This window comes from Neodiprion lecontei, chromosome 3 (assembly GCF_021901455.1).
Source record: "Neodiprion lecontei isolate iyNeoLeco1 chromosome 3, iyNeoLeco1.1, whole genome shotgun sequence".
NCBI lineage: Eukaryota > Metazoa > Arthropoda > Insecta > Hymenoptera > Diprionidae > Neodiprion > Neodiprion lecontei.
Genome location: NC_060262.1, coordinates 31,164,508 through 31,182,150, shown reverse-complemented (window position 1 = coordinate 31,182,150; position 17,643 = coordinate 31,164,508). Strand labels below are relative to the sequence as shown.

Below are 17,643 nucleotides of genomic sequence, written 5' to 3'. Positions count from 1 at the left end.
GACGTGGGCGACGTCTGGCTGTGTTGGCAGAGGGCTGGCGCCAGTCTGACTGTAACTTTGGCCGCGTCTGCTGGAGCTGGCAAACTTTTGTCCCCGTCGCTATCCGAAATTTAGCTATTCCTGGGGGGTGATCAGGAGGGGCGGCTATCGACGCAAAATTCCGGGCGGCTCTCCCGTGAAGCGCCACGTGCCGTTTACCCTGCAAATGAATCATAGAATCCTGATTAGGATATGTGATCCTGGCGTTGCTCGGCTTCGTCAAGGACGCGCCAGTGACAAACACCCGCGAGGATCGATCGAACTATTAGGAATTGGGCACGACGTGACGCGGAAACAGCTTCACGAGACTCACCAGACATCGGAAGAGTCTGTCTCAAACTGGACAAAGTGCCGTGTAAGCGTCGCGTTAATCTCTTCAACGACACTCGGTCCGGGAATCTTGTAGCTTCGGTGTGCGGCGCACGTCGCCGCTCGGACGGGTTAATTTGAGAAATTTGGAACCCCGTGGTGTGCAGGGTATTCTGAATAATCCACCGTCTAGACGCCGTGCTGATAACCGAACGAGTTTTTCAAACTCTAATCAAGACAATTTTATGCACACCGAGTTATAAGAATTCCCGATGAAGCGCCCATCAAGTCTCTAATTAAGTAGCTTAATTGAGAGCGAGGGGTGTCAGCGAAATGGCCGTGCCCGAGGGCAGAGGCGCACTATCTTTGCTGCTTTGTGCGATTTTTTAATTTCTATCCTTCGCTCTTCCGTTGTCAGTGATGGAGCGCTTTTTCTGTACCTTCTCATAGGTGACCCGTGTACCGTAGCAGCTGGTATGATTCACCGCACGTAGGTACGATATTCATTCCTGCACCCCGTCTGTTTGTGTCGGGTAGTAAAGTTCACCGCGTAACAGCCATCCATTTCGGATAAATTTTGTCACTCGAGAGAAAGGAGCAAAACGTTGAACGTCGTGCGGTTTTCACATTGACCAGGGTAAGAAATTGATGGAGGGTCGTTTGTCCGATTACATTCTATAATACTTGCAACGTTTTGACGCGTTTATAAGTTACTCTGGTGAATCCGCGTTACATTTCAGGGTACCTGTTCAAAGGTATAATATACGATGTTTTCTTTCATCAACTTTGCGAGATGATTAACCTGTACTGAGAAAAATTTGATTTCTTACAGTTGGGAGAAAATTATAATAAAACGGGTATTGTTACGGCTTTGGTTTAAATATTATCGGAATTACAAGTAACTATTTAGTGTAATTATAATTGACGGCACTATATTTCCTAGTTATTGCAACGTTGAATTTATTTGTTAATTGGGTAATCACATGTTTTTAGGCGAATGAGTCCTTAACATCAATTTACTGTAACACTAATATCAAATTATCGCGGCAGTCACAGTTAAATGTAGTCCTCGTGATGATGATAAAAAATAATAGCAATACGTACTGAATTTTCGAAGTAAAGCTACAAAGTACCTTTTCACTTTGTACACGGAACTGTTTCGTCGGTTGCGGTAAAAAATGAAAATAGTCAATGACCTACAAAATAACTACGACAAGAAGCTTATCTAGATGTACATATATATTATATGTCAAATCTACGAAAATATCGTCTGGCCCGTCAAGTCGACTTTTCAGAATTTTCCCACACTCAAAGGCTGATTGTTTTCGCATTTTAAAGTATTCGCAGAATTCACCAGATACTGAAGTATGCTATTGTACAAAATTGAATTCCTTCTTTTTAATTTGCACCCCAAATTCTGTGCGACCCTCTGACCAATATTAATCATCAGAACCTTTTATTCGTTATAATTTACTATGTAGCTTGCGATCTACCAGTGTAAATGAAAAGCACATAATTTCATAATGTGAATAATCAAACACATTCCGTCCGAGCGTACACGCGCTACATTCTGTAGGATGCTTCAGGCATCTGAAGGGGATGATAAATGTGGGTACGGCCGTAGAATACTTTTCAAGTGAGACAAATGAAGCTGGAGAATAGGATTGACCACGCTGCCCCTGAAGAATGATAAACCGCTGGAGCTATCGTGGTTCGTTAATTATATTCGGTCTTTGATACCTTTAATGTGCCGAAGAGCTGTGGGCGTGAAAAGATCGAGGGTCTCGCTGGCGTTATTCTACTACTTGATACCGTGAAGCAATAGCAATCCCTCAAGTTTATCATAAAGGACCCCCGATACCCTTTTACCACGAAAAAACATGTCACGTTTTTTAGCCTCACTCGGAGCTGAAAAAAAAAACTCTGCATAGAATACAATGGTCCACGTTAAGATAGCCGACGTCGAGCCCAGCAGCCCGGATACACCGGGGATTAGGCGAGCTGGCTTATTTCTGCACGCTCAGTAAATCGATAAAAACGAACAAAGAGAACAGCTGGGGTTAATTGGAAACGTTCGAATCCATGAATCTATACGATTTACCCATTGCACAGAATTACAGCTGATTTATCGCAGCTTTGTTCATTCTTTGGTTATGGATTTGCGGTGTGTGAATGATTATAATTAAATGCCACTACCTCCATTCTGCTATTGATTATTCCATTCCATCTGTATCATATTCTTACGCCGTGCAGCGTTGTTATTGTGATGCGCACTCTTCTTATAACGTAATAAAAAATTGATCGGTTTATCTGACCCTCTTCCGATCACCTGCGATCTCGTTTATTTTATTGAGTCCGTCGAAGGTGGCTTACGAGCGGTTCTCCAACTGAAGCTTATCTGTACAGTCCTCGCAACTTTCAGTGAAACTTTTACAGCGATCGAGTGTAATTTAAACTGATGCGACTAAAGAGTGCAAGCGTAATTGGAAGAAGATTACTCGGCAGTTCGAGATGGATTTACCTAAAAATAGTAGAAGCATCATTACATTTTATTTCAAAGAATTAGTGAAAATTTACAACGAGTGTTTTACAATTTATTAGAAATAAAACCATACGCCTCGCAACGTAATTTCCCTCGTATTACTTTTTAAAGATATGTCGAATTGTAGGGACGAATTTTTTCTTCACATTGAGTCAGTGTATATACAGAGTAGCACCTTACTAAAGTAACTAAATTTAAATGGCTAAAAATATATGTCGACAATAGAACGACTCTCTGTAAAAAGGGGCATAGTTTTTGCATATCTGGTTGGCTGGCAGTTGGTTATGTATAACTTTGTATATTGAGCAGGATTGTCGAAATAACGATTCGTTGAAATGCATAAACTGGCGAGAAACGTATGTGTACTAATTATAACGTGCAACGACCCTTTTACAAAGACATTCGAAATATTTTCATCCAAGTTACAAAATAGGTTTCTTTTTTTTTTTTGATTCTCGTTAGATTCGTATAACGTGTTACAATATTATATATTTGTATATTATTTTTTTGACACTTTTATCAATATTTGCATTTATCTGTTCAAACTACATGTATCAGTGGAATACATACATACATACACATATACATGTATCTATTTGCAGTATGCGTACATTATCTACTGGTAGGTATAAAGTTTGAATACGGTAGGTCGGTACGTACATGTGTCTTTATGTATACGAATGGTATAGAATTTATCGTAGTTTAACTAATCGTTAAGCGTAGACCCAGCACCACTTTTTACCTAATCCTATTATCACTAGCGATCGCAAGGGAATACGGTCAGTCAAGTTTCGAAAGTGGCCAAGCTTCGGTAAGTCGGGTTCATTTTACTCTCATCGTAATTGGAGACTTTCAAAATCTGTCTGACCTTCCTGTTAGGAAGCTAAGTCTGAGTTACGCATAAAATTATTGTCCTGTTAATCCTATTAGTTTAAAAACATTTCCAGCCAAACTCTACAGTCCCACTCGCACCCTCAAGAATTGTTTAAAATGAAAATTGAAAAGTAAGTAAAGAGAGACAGAGGTTAGAAAGATTAAACCGGGGAAAACGCGAGTAGCTAGTGTAAAGCCTGGCTTGTCGTTTGCGAGCGGTGCTACGAAAATCCCTTTCCTCGATAGAACGTATAAGGTAGATTAGTTGACGAGAGTCTCGCTCCAGCCGTGAACTTTGTAATTATAATGCTAATTTAAACGTATCGTTTTAATGACTTTCGCGGCAAGACTTGGTGAACCGCAGGACGGATTAATCCCCGTTAATAATGGGAGTTCGAAATCTCTCCAACTTAGCGAGGGCAATGTCTATATACCTACGAGAATAAAAAAAAAGATTTGAATGTTAATGGTTATGTCGAGCCGCGATGTAGGAGCGCCAGGCTCGGCGAATGCCGAGAAAATGTACCGACGAGTTTTCAAGTCCGTTAGCAAGTCAGCTGATCTGTCGAGCTCGAGCGATTAACATAACAATGACGATCCTACGTGAGCGAGCATTAATTTACGCCTGGGAAGCTCAGAAGTTCGGTCTGGCAGTGTAGCTTTAAAGAAGACCCGTTGTCCTGACCCTGGCGACAGGTCTCGTACCTGGAAGGCGGTATTCGCATCCGAATAACCGGCGAGGTTCAACGGGAATTTCAGCAGGGTCTCTTACTGTGATCCGATATTCCAAGGGATGAAAGCGGAAGTACAAACGGAAGGGACCAACGGTCAAAAAACGAACGCGGACACAGCCGAGGGATTTTCAATTAAACTTTCAAACAGTTGAACGAAATTATAAGTTGCTAGCTACCCTCGTGCGTGTCTTATCTTTCTAGTATAGTTGTGACTTGGCCGTTGCGAATCTCAAATCGTTTCTACGCTACTAGTAACAGTACGTCATTTTATGGATTCGTGGAACGTTTGATAGAGATAGAACAAATTCAGCACACACGATAAACACGCCAAGTTCGTACGTTCTTCTTTAAGGAGTGCCGTCAGTCCCCGCATAAATATAACTACGTGCATACTGGTCTTCATACCCCAAAATCCGTTAAAACTGGTCTGACCAATTCAATGATAGTTCATACACTGTACGACAAAAATAGTTACAACCGGTGACGGTGTAGATTTTGCATAATTAATTATTCTTCTTTTTTTATGGTTATATCCCTATCGCATTATGAAAAAATCGAATCAAAAGTAATATTTTCCAATTTAAAGTTGAGACGAAATATCTATCACAACAAACACAAGCCTCTCGATTTGTGAAATGGAATAAAATTATATTTTGTTCGCGAATTGTAAGTAGATGTATTCAAAGATGAAGCCTAATATATGAAAATTGGTCTCTTCAGAAAGCGATATAATTCCAATCGTTTTATAAACTGGAATACTATGATTTTTAAGATTAATCCGATCCCTTAGAATTTCTGATGCAACAAGGTGAAATTGGTTATGCCGAAAAAACAGTATCACAATTGTTTCACCGGATTTAGGGTTTTGCCGATAATACACGTATATTTAGAATTGAATCGTTACTTCCGCCAAGTGCGTTTTTTCGATATTGTTAAAAGAAAATCGCGCACCTACGTGAATTTTTCGGAGAAGTCCCTTCGATAATCTATTTTGATTTTGGACTATGAGACGACGCTGCGTCATCATTAGGCATCTGTATCACTTCCTCCCTAATTTCGTAATCATAAAGATCCTCAGATCTGCATTTCCGGTTCCGAGTCGTCATGGAACCAACTGGAACTTCCCTGTTGCTGGGTTTCTCGAACGGTCTCAGAGTACCTGGCCTCCCTGAAGACCATTCCCTGCGTCCCCGGTGCTCCGCTGGCAGTGATCGCGCCCTGTTGAGCGTTGCTGAAGACGGAAGAGGTCACCTGCTGGTGGTGCTGCTGATAGGGCATCCGCCTCACGGGTTGCGGTGTCGTTTCCGTGGAACTGACACCGTCCTCGCCGCCCCAAGTCCCTCTGGGAACCCCCCAGTGTTCTGTGAACTCAGAACCGGACCTGGCAAGACTCGGCTGGCTCAACGACCTGACGAGAGACTCGCCTTCGTAAGAGCTTAGACTGGTCAGATCATCGCGATCCGCTCTGGCGAAGTCCCTGACTGTCATCTCCGACATGGATCTGAGATCGGCTTCGCTGCCTCCCCGAGTTGTCGAGCTCAAGCGTCTGTAGCGACCAGGAGGAAGAGGAGCGCCTGCTCCTTGCCGCTGGTCCTGGGTCAGCGTCCTGACGGAGCTGCCGCCGTCACTCTCGTACTCGTAGAGCGTCGGTAGGGACGACCTTCGAGATCTGGTGTCCCACTCGGAACCCTTTCCGCGCTTGTAACGCTGCCCACTTTTTCCGGGCGGAGCCGAAGACGGAGGGCTGAGGATCCTGATTATCACGTCCCACTTCTCCGATGAGAATAGATTCGTGTATCGCACGTCCTTTCTGATCAGCTCGTAATCCTCCTTTACCACAGCCTCGGTAAGGAGAGTGCGGAGGGTGCTTTCCGTGGTGATTATCTCTCGCCACTTGACGCGTTCCTCTTCCGTCAATTCCGCCGCGTGTTGCGGTTCCAGTACGCGTATCAGGACGCTCCAATTTGGAACCGGATCTTCGTCCATCATTCTGGACGGCATCTCCACCCTGGGTGTGTACGTCGGCTCTATGTTCGTATCGACCATATCGAGCAGCTCGGGTTCCGGTTCGTGAGGCGTTGGTTCGTTTGTGATGGTAAGATTAGACGCTGAGCTTATGTCAGAGAAATTCTCCCACTCGGGAGGGGGTGGTGGAAGCTCCTCCGTCGGATAGTTTCGAATGGTCACGTCCCACTTCGGGTCCGGAAGGACTTGCGGCCTCGCATGGTACTCGGTCACTTGCCGTCTGTGACGTTCAATGTCCTCTATGGTCCGCTTCTCCGTTACAGTTCTCAGGAAGACGTCGTCGACCTCGTGCGTCGTAATTTCCGGGCGCCTCTGAGCTACCACAGGCTCGACGAGAGGCTCAACTCGTTCGGCGGGTAGTTCGTGGTGCAAAACAGTCGTGTGCGTGCTCGGCCCAATGGATGGCGGAGGCGGTGGCGTCGGTGCAAGAATGCTGGCGACCTTGTATCTAGCGTGAGTATTGTCGGTAACTTCGGTGAGGGAGTGAGTATCCGTCAACTCCGTATTCAACGAGGTCAATGACCTCGGACGATGAATAGCCATCGGTGGTTCCATCGCCTCTCTCTCGGCCTGCTTCCTTAGAATCCTCGAGTACACAGGCGGTGTTTGCTGTCTGGATATGGTGGCGTTCGGAGGATAGTGCAATTCGGGAACGTACGAGAACGAGGTCATCTGAGGTGCAGGTGGGACGGGACTTTCCATCGATCTGGCGGACTCCTCTCTTTCCAAAATTGTCGTCAAGTTTCTTTCGAGGGCAATGCTTGCGTCGGACTCGGACGGCAACGGACTAGGTGGCGGAGGTGGCGCTCTCTTCACTCTCATTTGCACGTCGAATTTGGGTTCTATTGGAAGAGCGACGGGGTGTCGAGGAACTGCGATTCTGGATGCATTGGCGGCCGTCATTGCCGAGGTCTCCGCGTCCGCCACCGATTCCGAATAGAGCGAACTCGGTGTGCGAATCTCGGCCTGCTGCTGGTGCATGAAAGCTTTGTTATCGTAGGATCCAGCGGAGGAGACCGGTAAGGAGCGTTCTTCGTCAACTTCCGAATGGCTCTCACTCGGATAGTCGCTAGGAAGGGTGTCTGAATGGTCGATGACGAGATTGGTCTCGCTTCCGGAGGATGACGGAGCTGCGTGAAGGAGCGCGTGAGCCCTGGGTATCTTGAGACCCTCAATCATGGACAAATTGCTGAGGGATGATGTCGACATTTTTGTTATTTCAGAACCGGATCCGGTGCTGAACGGATGCCGGTGAATAACGCGAACGTTTCTTCGCTTCAGGCACATGTACGAACAGCCCAAGCCAATAAGTAGAAGCGTGAGGAACAGGATTGCGCAGATAATCAGAAGGATTTGGAATCCCTGGAGTGGTGCTGGCAGGACAGGAACTACGGCTGGTTCATCGCTGTAATTATACCGATAATGGTTATTGACAATTCCCATCCCAGCCGATACTTTTTAATACAATATTCACTCACGTTCTTATACGCTGCGTTATCGGTGGTACTATTACCACTGGAGGAGGATATCTGCAAACAATGGTGATAACCTCGTCACCTTCCATTTCGAGACCAGGATGGAATCGCACCACGATGTTATTAGTGAAAACACGCTGGGGATCCTGGACCGTGCCACAGCCTATGTTGAAAAAATGTCGATTATTATGTTCTTGAGCTCAAAGATGCCTCAAGTGGGTAGCAATACGCACCTTTAAGTGGCAATTCTAATTTTGTAAAATTAGCGCCGTTTCCTCTAGCCATACAGGCACTGTTGCGATCAAAGTCAGCGTAAGCTACACCGTAAAATGCTTCATTGAATTTTAGCTCGACTTCCATGCTGCCTTGAGCACAGTTCAGATGAGCTTTAGTACGATTTAGGGATATGTCTGAAGAAATATCATCCAATTTTGTGACTTTGCCGTCCAGAACGGTACTAGGCGGGAGTCCTGGCTGGTACTCGATGCTGTTTGCCTGGGAAGCATAGTTGCTCTGAGCCAACACCTGCGTGAATAACGCCCCGAACACGGGGATCAGCAGGTACAGCGTCATCTGAAAATGATAAAAAATAAAATAAACTTCAATTGTAAATGTTTTACTAAAGCTCAAAACATATGCGACAAAAATCCCCAATTGGATGATATCAAATGTTTCTTAAGCTTAATCGTAATTATTGATTTTCAAGTCCAATTTGATGGTTTTCGGTTTGATTGACAAAGTTATGCCTAGATGCAAGATCCCAGTACAGTGTACCATAGACATGGAGAACTATATGTAATTTGCAACCGGCTACGAGTAGATAGTAATACGATCGTTACGTTACGCGCCAACGGCACAAATAAGATTTTCCCAGTTAGAGTCCAGCGAAAGTTGTTCCGGTGGGAAAATACTGATATTCTAACTAGCGCACGCTAAGGCCAGTTTCGCATAATTTGCAAAGATCGTGATTCCAACGTGTCAACCAATCTTAATCAATTGATGAAACCAATTGCGCCAAGCAAGGCCCAAAATGGATCACTGCCTTTAGACTTCACAATCACTTTCACCAGCAGTGATTGAGAATATACGATCAGTCCACGTACGCGGCTATAAGCTGCCCAAGGACAATGCGCGTTGGACAGTCTGCAAGGAGCCTGCATTCCAATGTACTGGTTGAACTCGCTTCACGTTCGCACGAATGGAAAACGAAAAAGAAGCGAGAACTTTCAGCGTTTCAAAGTGCTGAAAAGTTTGACGTGAAATTCAGCGAATCCAGTAGTGCCGAATTTGTGTAAAAAACAAAAATCAATAGTACGACCTGGTTAGCAAGAGACGGTGCGTTTTTTGCCGAATAGTATGTTACTATACGTCAAGCTTTATGTAAGTGGTTACATCTGAAAATGAATTTGGTTTTGTAGAAATTACCAATTTCCTAAAATCTCAAAGTTCACAATTTAACCACCACGGATGTACTCAGAATCGCATACTGATGTAAAATGTGATGCTATATTATTAGTGTGACTAAAATTAAACGTCCTTGTTCTCAAGGTTACTTGTGGGCGACTACTTTCCACCCCGCAGAACGAACTCAATCCCTTTGATTAAAATGTATTGAACAGCGTTAGTCTAACCTTATCGTAACAATTACGACAGCAGTGAAAAGATCTGTAGAATCGACAAACTTGTAAATTATGTCAGGCTGTAAATAATAAAAATTTCATGAGAACTTTTCATTATCTTTTTGTAATGCGCATAGCAAAAATTTTCATAAATACACGTGTAAATCGATCTTCGCAAACCGCGCAGCTCACTACGAAGACAATCGATTTTAATACCTCTTTTAACTAGGTGAAACTAAACTATTCTCGATTGTTTATATCAAAATTTGAAAGGACATCCTTGACTTTGTTGAAGTTCACTCTTTCGGAGAAAATCCATGGCATCCTCTCCAAGGAATCCCGTCCCCATTTTCTTTTGTTCGCCCATTCTTCGAACCATGCTTAACTACACCCACGGCTACAATCACCTTGACGATCTTTCGTCAAGCGTAAAGTGTCCCTATACCGCGTATCAGATTCTACCTCACTCTCTCGCTATTTTTCTCTCTTCTGCCACTGTTTTTAGCACTTGCACTACCTATTCGATATCTTTGAGCACTTTGAACAAAAAGACGGCGGAGACTTGTCCGTCGTCTGTAAGGATTGATATTTCCCACGAAGGTAGGATTCGCCATCGTGAATTCCTACGACGTTCATCGAGCCAGTGGCCCTTTTTTGTGCAGTTATTTTGTCCGTCGGGAGCAAAGTCCAGCGAGGGCTCTCCGTCGGGATTCACTGTCATCGGTAAGTAACGTCATTCACGTTAAACGGGGGATCGCCAATTCGCCAGCAGAATCCGAGCTACGGGTCGCAAAAATTCTACGGTATTTTTGCGTGAACAGTCTCCGACCTTGGACAATCCGGTTATGGAGGAAAGATACGATCTGAGCAAGTTCCACGAACATATTTTTGCCCTAGTTGAATGTATCTCTGCGTAAAACACATGATACGAAAGCAGCATGTCCCGGCGGGTAAGTTTTAATTAAATTAAATAGGAAAATTCAGCACGATTGGTGGAGGTAGAACTGTATTTCAAATGACCTCCAAACTGGTAAGTGATAATTTAACTCTTCGTTCATCGAGTCTGAATCGTTCGATAGCATGTTTTTTTTTCTTTTTTTTTTTAAGTTTAAATCACTAACGGGATACGGTCGCTTAATCAAGCATTCGCGGTAAAGCTTAGACCTCGCGCAGCCTCTCACTGATCTGTAAATGCGTGCGTATAATATACGTATATACTGTGAATGGCGTTAACTGTTTGCAGCGTATTGGTATGTGTAGGTGCAGGAACTGGACGATGATGTCAGACTCGATGAAAAACGTGTGGGCAGAGATCGGAGCTTAAGTGTCCAGATTGAAAACATACGGATGATTCGTGACTTACAATTAATGACGACTGCGAGATTGCCGGGATAATAATTTGCAGAGGCGCACCACGCCGTGAAATGTACAACGGTAATTCGATTTTCAATTTAACATAATGGTGGATCCACGTCGGAAGATGTTGTTAGTACTTTTTGCCGAGTCCCAAGATGCGTAACCACTGGGTTAGGCAAATGTGAGCTGGAGTACGTGATCGAATACGGAATGGCGCCAAGTGTGTACAGAGCTTAGATTCCTGCCGTATTGACGTACGCGAAACGCGAAACGTGAAACTTAACTGCAGAATCCAGTCAGTCAGTCAGTGAAGTATGTAGAGCAAGGCTGCAAAGCGTTGTGTAAGAAACGGTCGTCTCCTCGACGACTTTCGAGTGTGTCTGCCAACTTTGAAACAATGCATTCACGTCGGCGTACATCCCTCGAGATTTCCTTTTGCTTCGGGGAACCTTTCGGTGGTGTTCAGTTCCTCGAAGGATATTAACATCGCTCACTCAGGGAGATTGCGTAGGTACAAAGAGGAGTCGAGTTCACAGGGGGGGGGGGGGGATTAATCCTAACTCCATTCGTCTTCACCGTATAGATGTTTGAAAGTTTGACGAGCGCTCAGAGAACGTTCGGATGAAAATTTCGTCCATTTTTAACAATGGGATTTTCGCTCGCCTCTTCTTCACGGTACATGCTCCGGTGCACCAGACACCGTTACACTACCCATTCTAGCTAGTTTCGTCGGCAAGATGATGTATCAACATTATCAACAATGCAATGCATTTGCATTTTATTTGTGATCATAATATTTCTTAGTATCGAATATCATACTCGTGACAAATATGTTGTTTTATTACCTTGGTCACGTAACGATGACCCATCTTGTTCCAGGTAAATTAATGTCTCATCGCCGTCCCATGGCTGGAAGTTCTGCAAAAGAATTTTTAATCGTGAAAACATTATGAATTTTATCAAACTTGTACACGCATAAAAATTCCATATGGAGTGTGATTGTTTTATTATGGATATTTATTTTTACCACCTATACTTTACACGTTGTTGTCCGAACATAATGAACAAAATCTATACGCTGTATTCAAAATTCTATAAAGGGTTTTGTATTCATTAAAAAAAGCTTCTGGCAATGCACTTCGTAATCGTAACAAGAATCAATTGGATTGTGTTGAAAAGAAAAATTATCGTGTTCTTGTCTAATTGTAAACTTAAAATTATTTTCGTGAAGAATGATGATGGAAATTTTAGTATACGCATCAATACTACGAAATTCAAATTTTTAGTGATCGCACATCCAATTAACTGCACTTGGTTGGATAGGATGTTTATTCATGGCTTTCATTTTCGGTACACGTTCAAAAGTACTACGAAAAACAATGACATCAAATGGGTAAACCCGAAAACTAAATCAATTACAACTCATAGGTATTCGTTCTTTCAGTTTGACTAGTAATAATTTGCAACTGCTGTTAGAATATTCTTCCAATTAGGTTTCTCATTTGCAAAAAGAGTCATAAACCGCGTAATCCGAGTAACGAATCACTTATTGGTTACTGAAAAAGTAATCAACGTTATTAAAATTTGAAAACAGGGTGCTTATTCAGCACTCCCAGGTTCTGTACTCCGTTTACATCATTAGTAAATAAATCATGATCAAATGTGCACGATGGCGGGTTGCTGTTGTGCCGAGAACTGTGATAAATACGCCGCCGAGAGGAGCTTGAACGGTGCTACAAGGCGCAGAACGTGTTGCTGTCACGATACATTTACTGTCTTTCGACTGCCCCGTTGTCCGAATAAATAAAGGTCTGGCAAGTTGACTCGCGAATGCTTTTGTACAAGAACGCACCTAGGTTCCAAGTATTACGTAAGTTAACTGGTCGGCCAGCGATTAGGACGACTGCAGGAAGACACGACGAACAGAGCTTACAGGCCTGTTAAAGACGGAACCAATGAGCTAGACAAGCCATCGCGCGGCGATACGAAGACGACCTTCGACATTTCCGGCTCTAAAAACATGCAGCACGTAACGCGTCGCACAGCAGAGTAGATGCGACATCGACGCAGATAGGAAGTTTTATTACTAACGACGAGAAAGAATGAGGAGGAGGAAGAGGAGAAGAAGAAGAATAAGAAGAAGTCCCATGCATGACTCGTTATGAATTGTCAACAAGGATCGTTGTTGGAAAATCGTGTAACACGTATGTCTTCTTTGTTCCCGTCTCGTATATGCTTCCATCCGTTCATTATTCAGGTACCGAGCCATACGCCTCGCTCCTCACGCACTCGAGCAAAGACCGCTGACCCCTTCTACAACTTGTTCCGAAAAGAAAACGCTCTCTTTAGCCGAATTTCAGACGTATCCATGGCATCCGAATTCACCTTTTAATTTTCACCCATTCGCGATTATCCCATTGAAATTCACGACTCATCCACCGGCCTTGTTTACACAAGAATAATGGATATTCCAATTCGAATAATTTTACGAGGAATACGTGACGGCTGTTGGCGCTGCGCGCTGAATCGTTCTTGACATGCCTGGGCTAAAGCATCGCCCCTCTTCTCTCTCTTCCCACTTTACTGACGTCGTGAGTTTAAAATTCGGGCGGAGAACGGATGCTATTGAAAAATTAATGAGAAGTCTAAGGCTCGGCGTGACTCAACACTCATTGTTGCCCTTGTGACAACTGCCTGGTCGCACCTCTCGATTTCCGCGAAACAAACACCAAATTCCAATGCTCTTTTCCCGCAAGGTTTCGGTTCCCGTTCTGCCCGTCTCCAGCCCCGCCATATCAGTGCACTGGGACATCCCGTAGTTTCGAATGAAGCTTTCTCAGGACGGTGAGGTTCGCTATGCAGTTGTTCTTCCGCACTCGAGTGTAACCTGGCACAAGAGCCAGGGCGATCGGTACCGTTGGTTCCTCCTAGAGCGCGCGGATTGCGACAGCACTGATTGTGAGGATGACGGAGGCGGGAATGCAAAGAAAATTCGCGGCTGATTTTGGCCCGAGGATTTGTCTCCGGTACTTGCGGCTCCGCGAAGTGAATTTTTCCTTGCATTCGTTTCGGTCGATATCAATCGCTCGGATTGTCTTGACCGTCGACACTGTCACGACGTCTTACGCGACGTCGGAAGCTTGGATAATTTGATCCCAGCAACCCAACTGCCGAATGGCAACTGAGAAGTGAGATGACGAGAAAATTGATACTTCGTGGAACTAAATGAAATTTTTCAGCTTGTCGATTCTCCGATCGAGCTCTGCGGAGGAAACTTGACGTAGCATTCGCTTCTGTTAAATGATTCCGCTTTAGCTGCCTTCAGGCACGATTAGGGTTTCCATTAGTTCTATGCACTGATAAATTATTTCTACTTTTTCTCCAAACTAATCAACAAATGGGTTAATCGATGCGAACGGAACAAGTCTTATATATTTTACGCCACGGAGTCTCTAATTATTAGCGGTCCGATCGTTCGAAAGAAGGCCGCAGAGTTGCTGGCGCAGACTGCGAACGATATGCCTTCATGAATGTTACAGCTAGAACCGTTCAGGTTCCACAGCGGTAAGTACAACCTGTTTGGAGTTTAACGAAACTTTCATCAGTTTTAATTGACGCATAGTAAAGCTAGGAAAAGTATTACACACTTTTTTTCAACTACCTCCATTTTGCACCTGGTAAAGTGTTACGTTCTGTGAAGTGACACCAGTACCCAATGTTGAATTCAGTATAACCTCTAGTTTAACGTCTATTCGACCAGAGTAGTACGATTAAGATTGTGAGGTTGCTGATATTTCTTCCCCACAAAACCGTATCCACTTTTTTCCAGTTTGTGCAAATGACCTTGGAAATGTTAAATCCGACCGTATAATCTTGGCTCATGATCTTCAAGCTGTTTGCTGCATCGCTTGTCTCTGTACGATCTCACTTCGTAAAGTGACTGTTATTTTTCTCCAGCTCGACAACCCGCGTGTAGGAATCTATGTTGTTATAATCATAATAGGCGTTATAACTTATATGCATACTATAGGATGTCCAGGAACGTACAGTATGTTGTTATACGCGTGTGCCCACACAAACGTGGTACATACCGCCGACCGCCGCTCCAACTTTTTCGTTTCAGGCGTCAAATAAGACCGGCCGAGTCGATATTGTTGCGCAAAGGCTAACTTTCACTGCTTCGTGTCCTGTGCCACGCCATATACTCGTAGATACGAACGGTGTACCCAACACACCGACAGCCAGGCACGCAGCCTCCGTGTATTTCCAGTCAGCGCATATTACGCTTTGCACACATGCGTGAGCTGACCACACTTACGTGTCAAGAGACTGGGATGGCGTGTGGCGAACGGACGAGGACCGGACCCGCGGAGAGGCGAAGACTCTACCAATGACGTCATTTCGGGCGAGAACCAACATGGCGGTCGCGTCATTCGGAGAATTATTCCGGGGACGTCGAAACCATCTGGAAATACGGTTCCTCGTTACGAGTAAGGAGCACGCGATATTTGGAGTACCACAAGCTCTTTCGCGTAAACTAAGGCTTCCCGAGGCTCTTATCATTCGTTCAACCATCACCGTTGTTGGTCTTTTCGATCTAGGTATGTACCTGTGTGCGTTTTCGGCCATGATCGGTCTATAAATAGAAAAATCATCCTTTCACACCGTGCGAATGGATCGAGCAAACTTGTAAACTGGCAGGAGCGTGGATGGCTAGCATCTTGCGTTGCACGTGTATGTAACTGACGTAGAAACGATGTACAACGCGAATGCGAGCGCGGCGGTAACAACGACGAAACATTATCGTGACGCAACCTGGTCGAGAGATAATAAAAATAACAAAAGCACACAAGCCCCACTTGAAATAATCGTAATAAAAGGTGGCTACAACTTCGTGAATGTCGATTGTGGCGTGCGGAGCAGCGCGAGAGAGATCGGAAAAATTGGAAACCTTGGAAGCTTCGGTCACGGTACAGAATCACGACGTATTTATGCATACTGTATACACGGAGGTGACGTACGCCGTCTGTTTATTCGGCCTTCACTCCGGGTATCGGATGGGAGAGTTTGATGTCGCACTCCTAACGGCCATCTCGCGTTCGCACAATGTATACGCAAAGCAACGGCTGACTCGGTGCAGCATCCGGAGAAATAGTCTTACCCAAGCGTCTCGGTCTCCTCGAGGGTCTCTGGCACTGACTGCACTATTCCGCACACATTGATCACTCGGTAAAGACCCTTTACTCGTTACAGCGTGTTTGCGTTTAGTTGGCAAAGAATATTCTAGGTGTTAGGCGTTGCGCGTAGTTCGGACAACTGCGGAATCGGATGAATCGGTTGACTTGGTTCTTGAATCGGATGATTGTTACTGGGTTATTTAACCAAGGTTACATGCGTATCAGGCGGTGAATCGGTTAAGGCGAAACTGACCAAATTACGTAGAAACACACACCGTTTTTGTTCGTTTGTGAAAAGTATAAAAAAAAGTATCGAATCGGCAAAGCAGCCTCGCTACTCTAGCTTGGCTCACTGGGAGGCGAGGCTGACGGCAACTGCAGGCTGCCGATCCAAACTTCCCCGCGTTTCCCTCACCGCCGTCGTGATGGACTCCCCACCTTCCTCTGGAGTGGCCAGTGTCTCCGTCCTTTGCGGTTCGGTTTCTTTTCCACTACCTCCTTCTCTCTTTGCTCTCACCTGAACAACAATCGCATTTTCTCTCTTGGAATATATTTAACGGCGTAGTCGCCTTGTGGTATTGTACATCATGTAAAGCATGCACTTAAGGCCCGTGCCCGCTTTCCGCGGTCTCTTTTTTTTTTCTTTCAATAAACACAGCACAGATCATCTTCCCCGGTAGATTCTTCTCACTCTCCTTTCTGCAACGTTTCTTATCACTTTCTTTACCCCACACTTTCCATCTACTTTACCACCGTTTTCGATCTACCTTTCAATCAACCAAGATCATTCCAATTTCACCATCCGATTTTTCCGCCGATTCACAACAGATGCAACGCTTCTGCAGACTTATAATTGCACAGCGATTAGTACCTTAAGCGGAACAAGATGATTCGACGAAACTTCTTGTCTAGAAACTTGATTGATATTTGTGTAAGTAGATGTTTCTACACAATGGTCAATGATTTCTCATCTTTAGCAAGATACTGCGTTTATGTAATTAACCATTATGCATAATATCGCATGCTAAATGGTGAAAATTATTAAAGAGCACGAAAGAACAGCGATGAACAGGTTTTATTGATAAATACAGCTGTTATACGTACACTCGCTGCTTGTTAATTTCATTTGTAAAAACTTCTAATAATCACTGTAATTATACCGTATGAAAATCACCTCCTTGTGCACTTATACCGCGTATGAGTTCTTTCAGCAATTGAAATATGTAACTCTAGAACCATTTATGGCAAGGAAAGTATCCGCTTCTGGTACCCGATGCTACGTTTTATTCGTACTGACTTATTTTCATTTCGTTACAAGCTTTTTACATGAATTGCGTTATTATCTCTCAGTGAGTAAGAATTTTGAAATTTACCGCCTGTCAAGAAATTCAATTTAACGTGTGTACTCAGCCGTCCCAGTTTACTGTTATGGAAGAAATCATCACGCAATGCAAATCTGAATGTTCAAGTGTTTTCTGCGCACAAGGCAATCGG

General features: G+C 44.2%; 1 protein-coding gene across 4 annotated transcripts; it reads right to left on the bottom strand.

Moving 5' to 3' along the window:
- Positions 1-2,876: 2,876 nt before the first annotated feature.
- Positions 2,877-16,547, bottom strand: LOC107223740. Of its 4 annotated transcripts, none has more exons than XM_015663530.2 (5): positions 16,425-16,547; positions 11,818-11,890; positions 8,231-8,570; positions 8,001-8,160; positions 2,877-7,927 (listed from the first exon to the last, which is right to left on the bottom strand). In XM_015663530.2, the coding sequence occupies exons 2-5, from the start codon at positions 11,839-11,841 to the stop codon at positions 5,572-5,574; spliced, it is 2,880 nt and encodes a 959-aa protein (XP_015519016.2). In that variant the 5' UTR covers positions 11,842-11,890; positions 16,425-16,547; the 3' UTR covers positions 2,877-5,571. The 4 variants fall into 4 exon arrangements, with proteins under 4 accessions (XP_015519016.2, XP_015519014.2, XP_015519015.2 ...); XM_015663528.2 differs by having other exon boundaries at positions 16,134-16,528; XM_015663529.2 differs by having other exon boundaries at positions 16,403-16,527.
- Between the last annotated feature and the right edge of the window lie 1,096 nt (positions 16,548-17,643).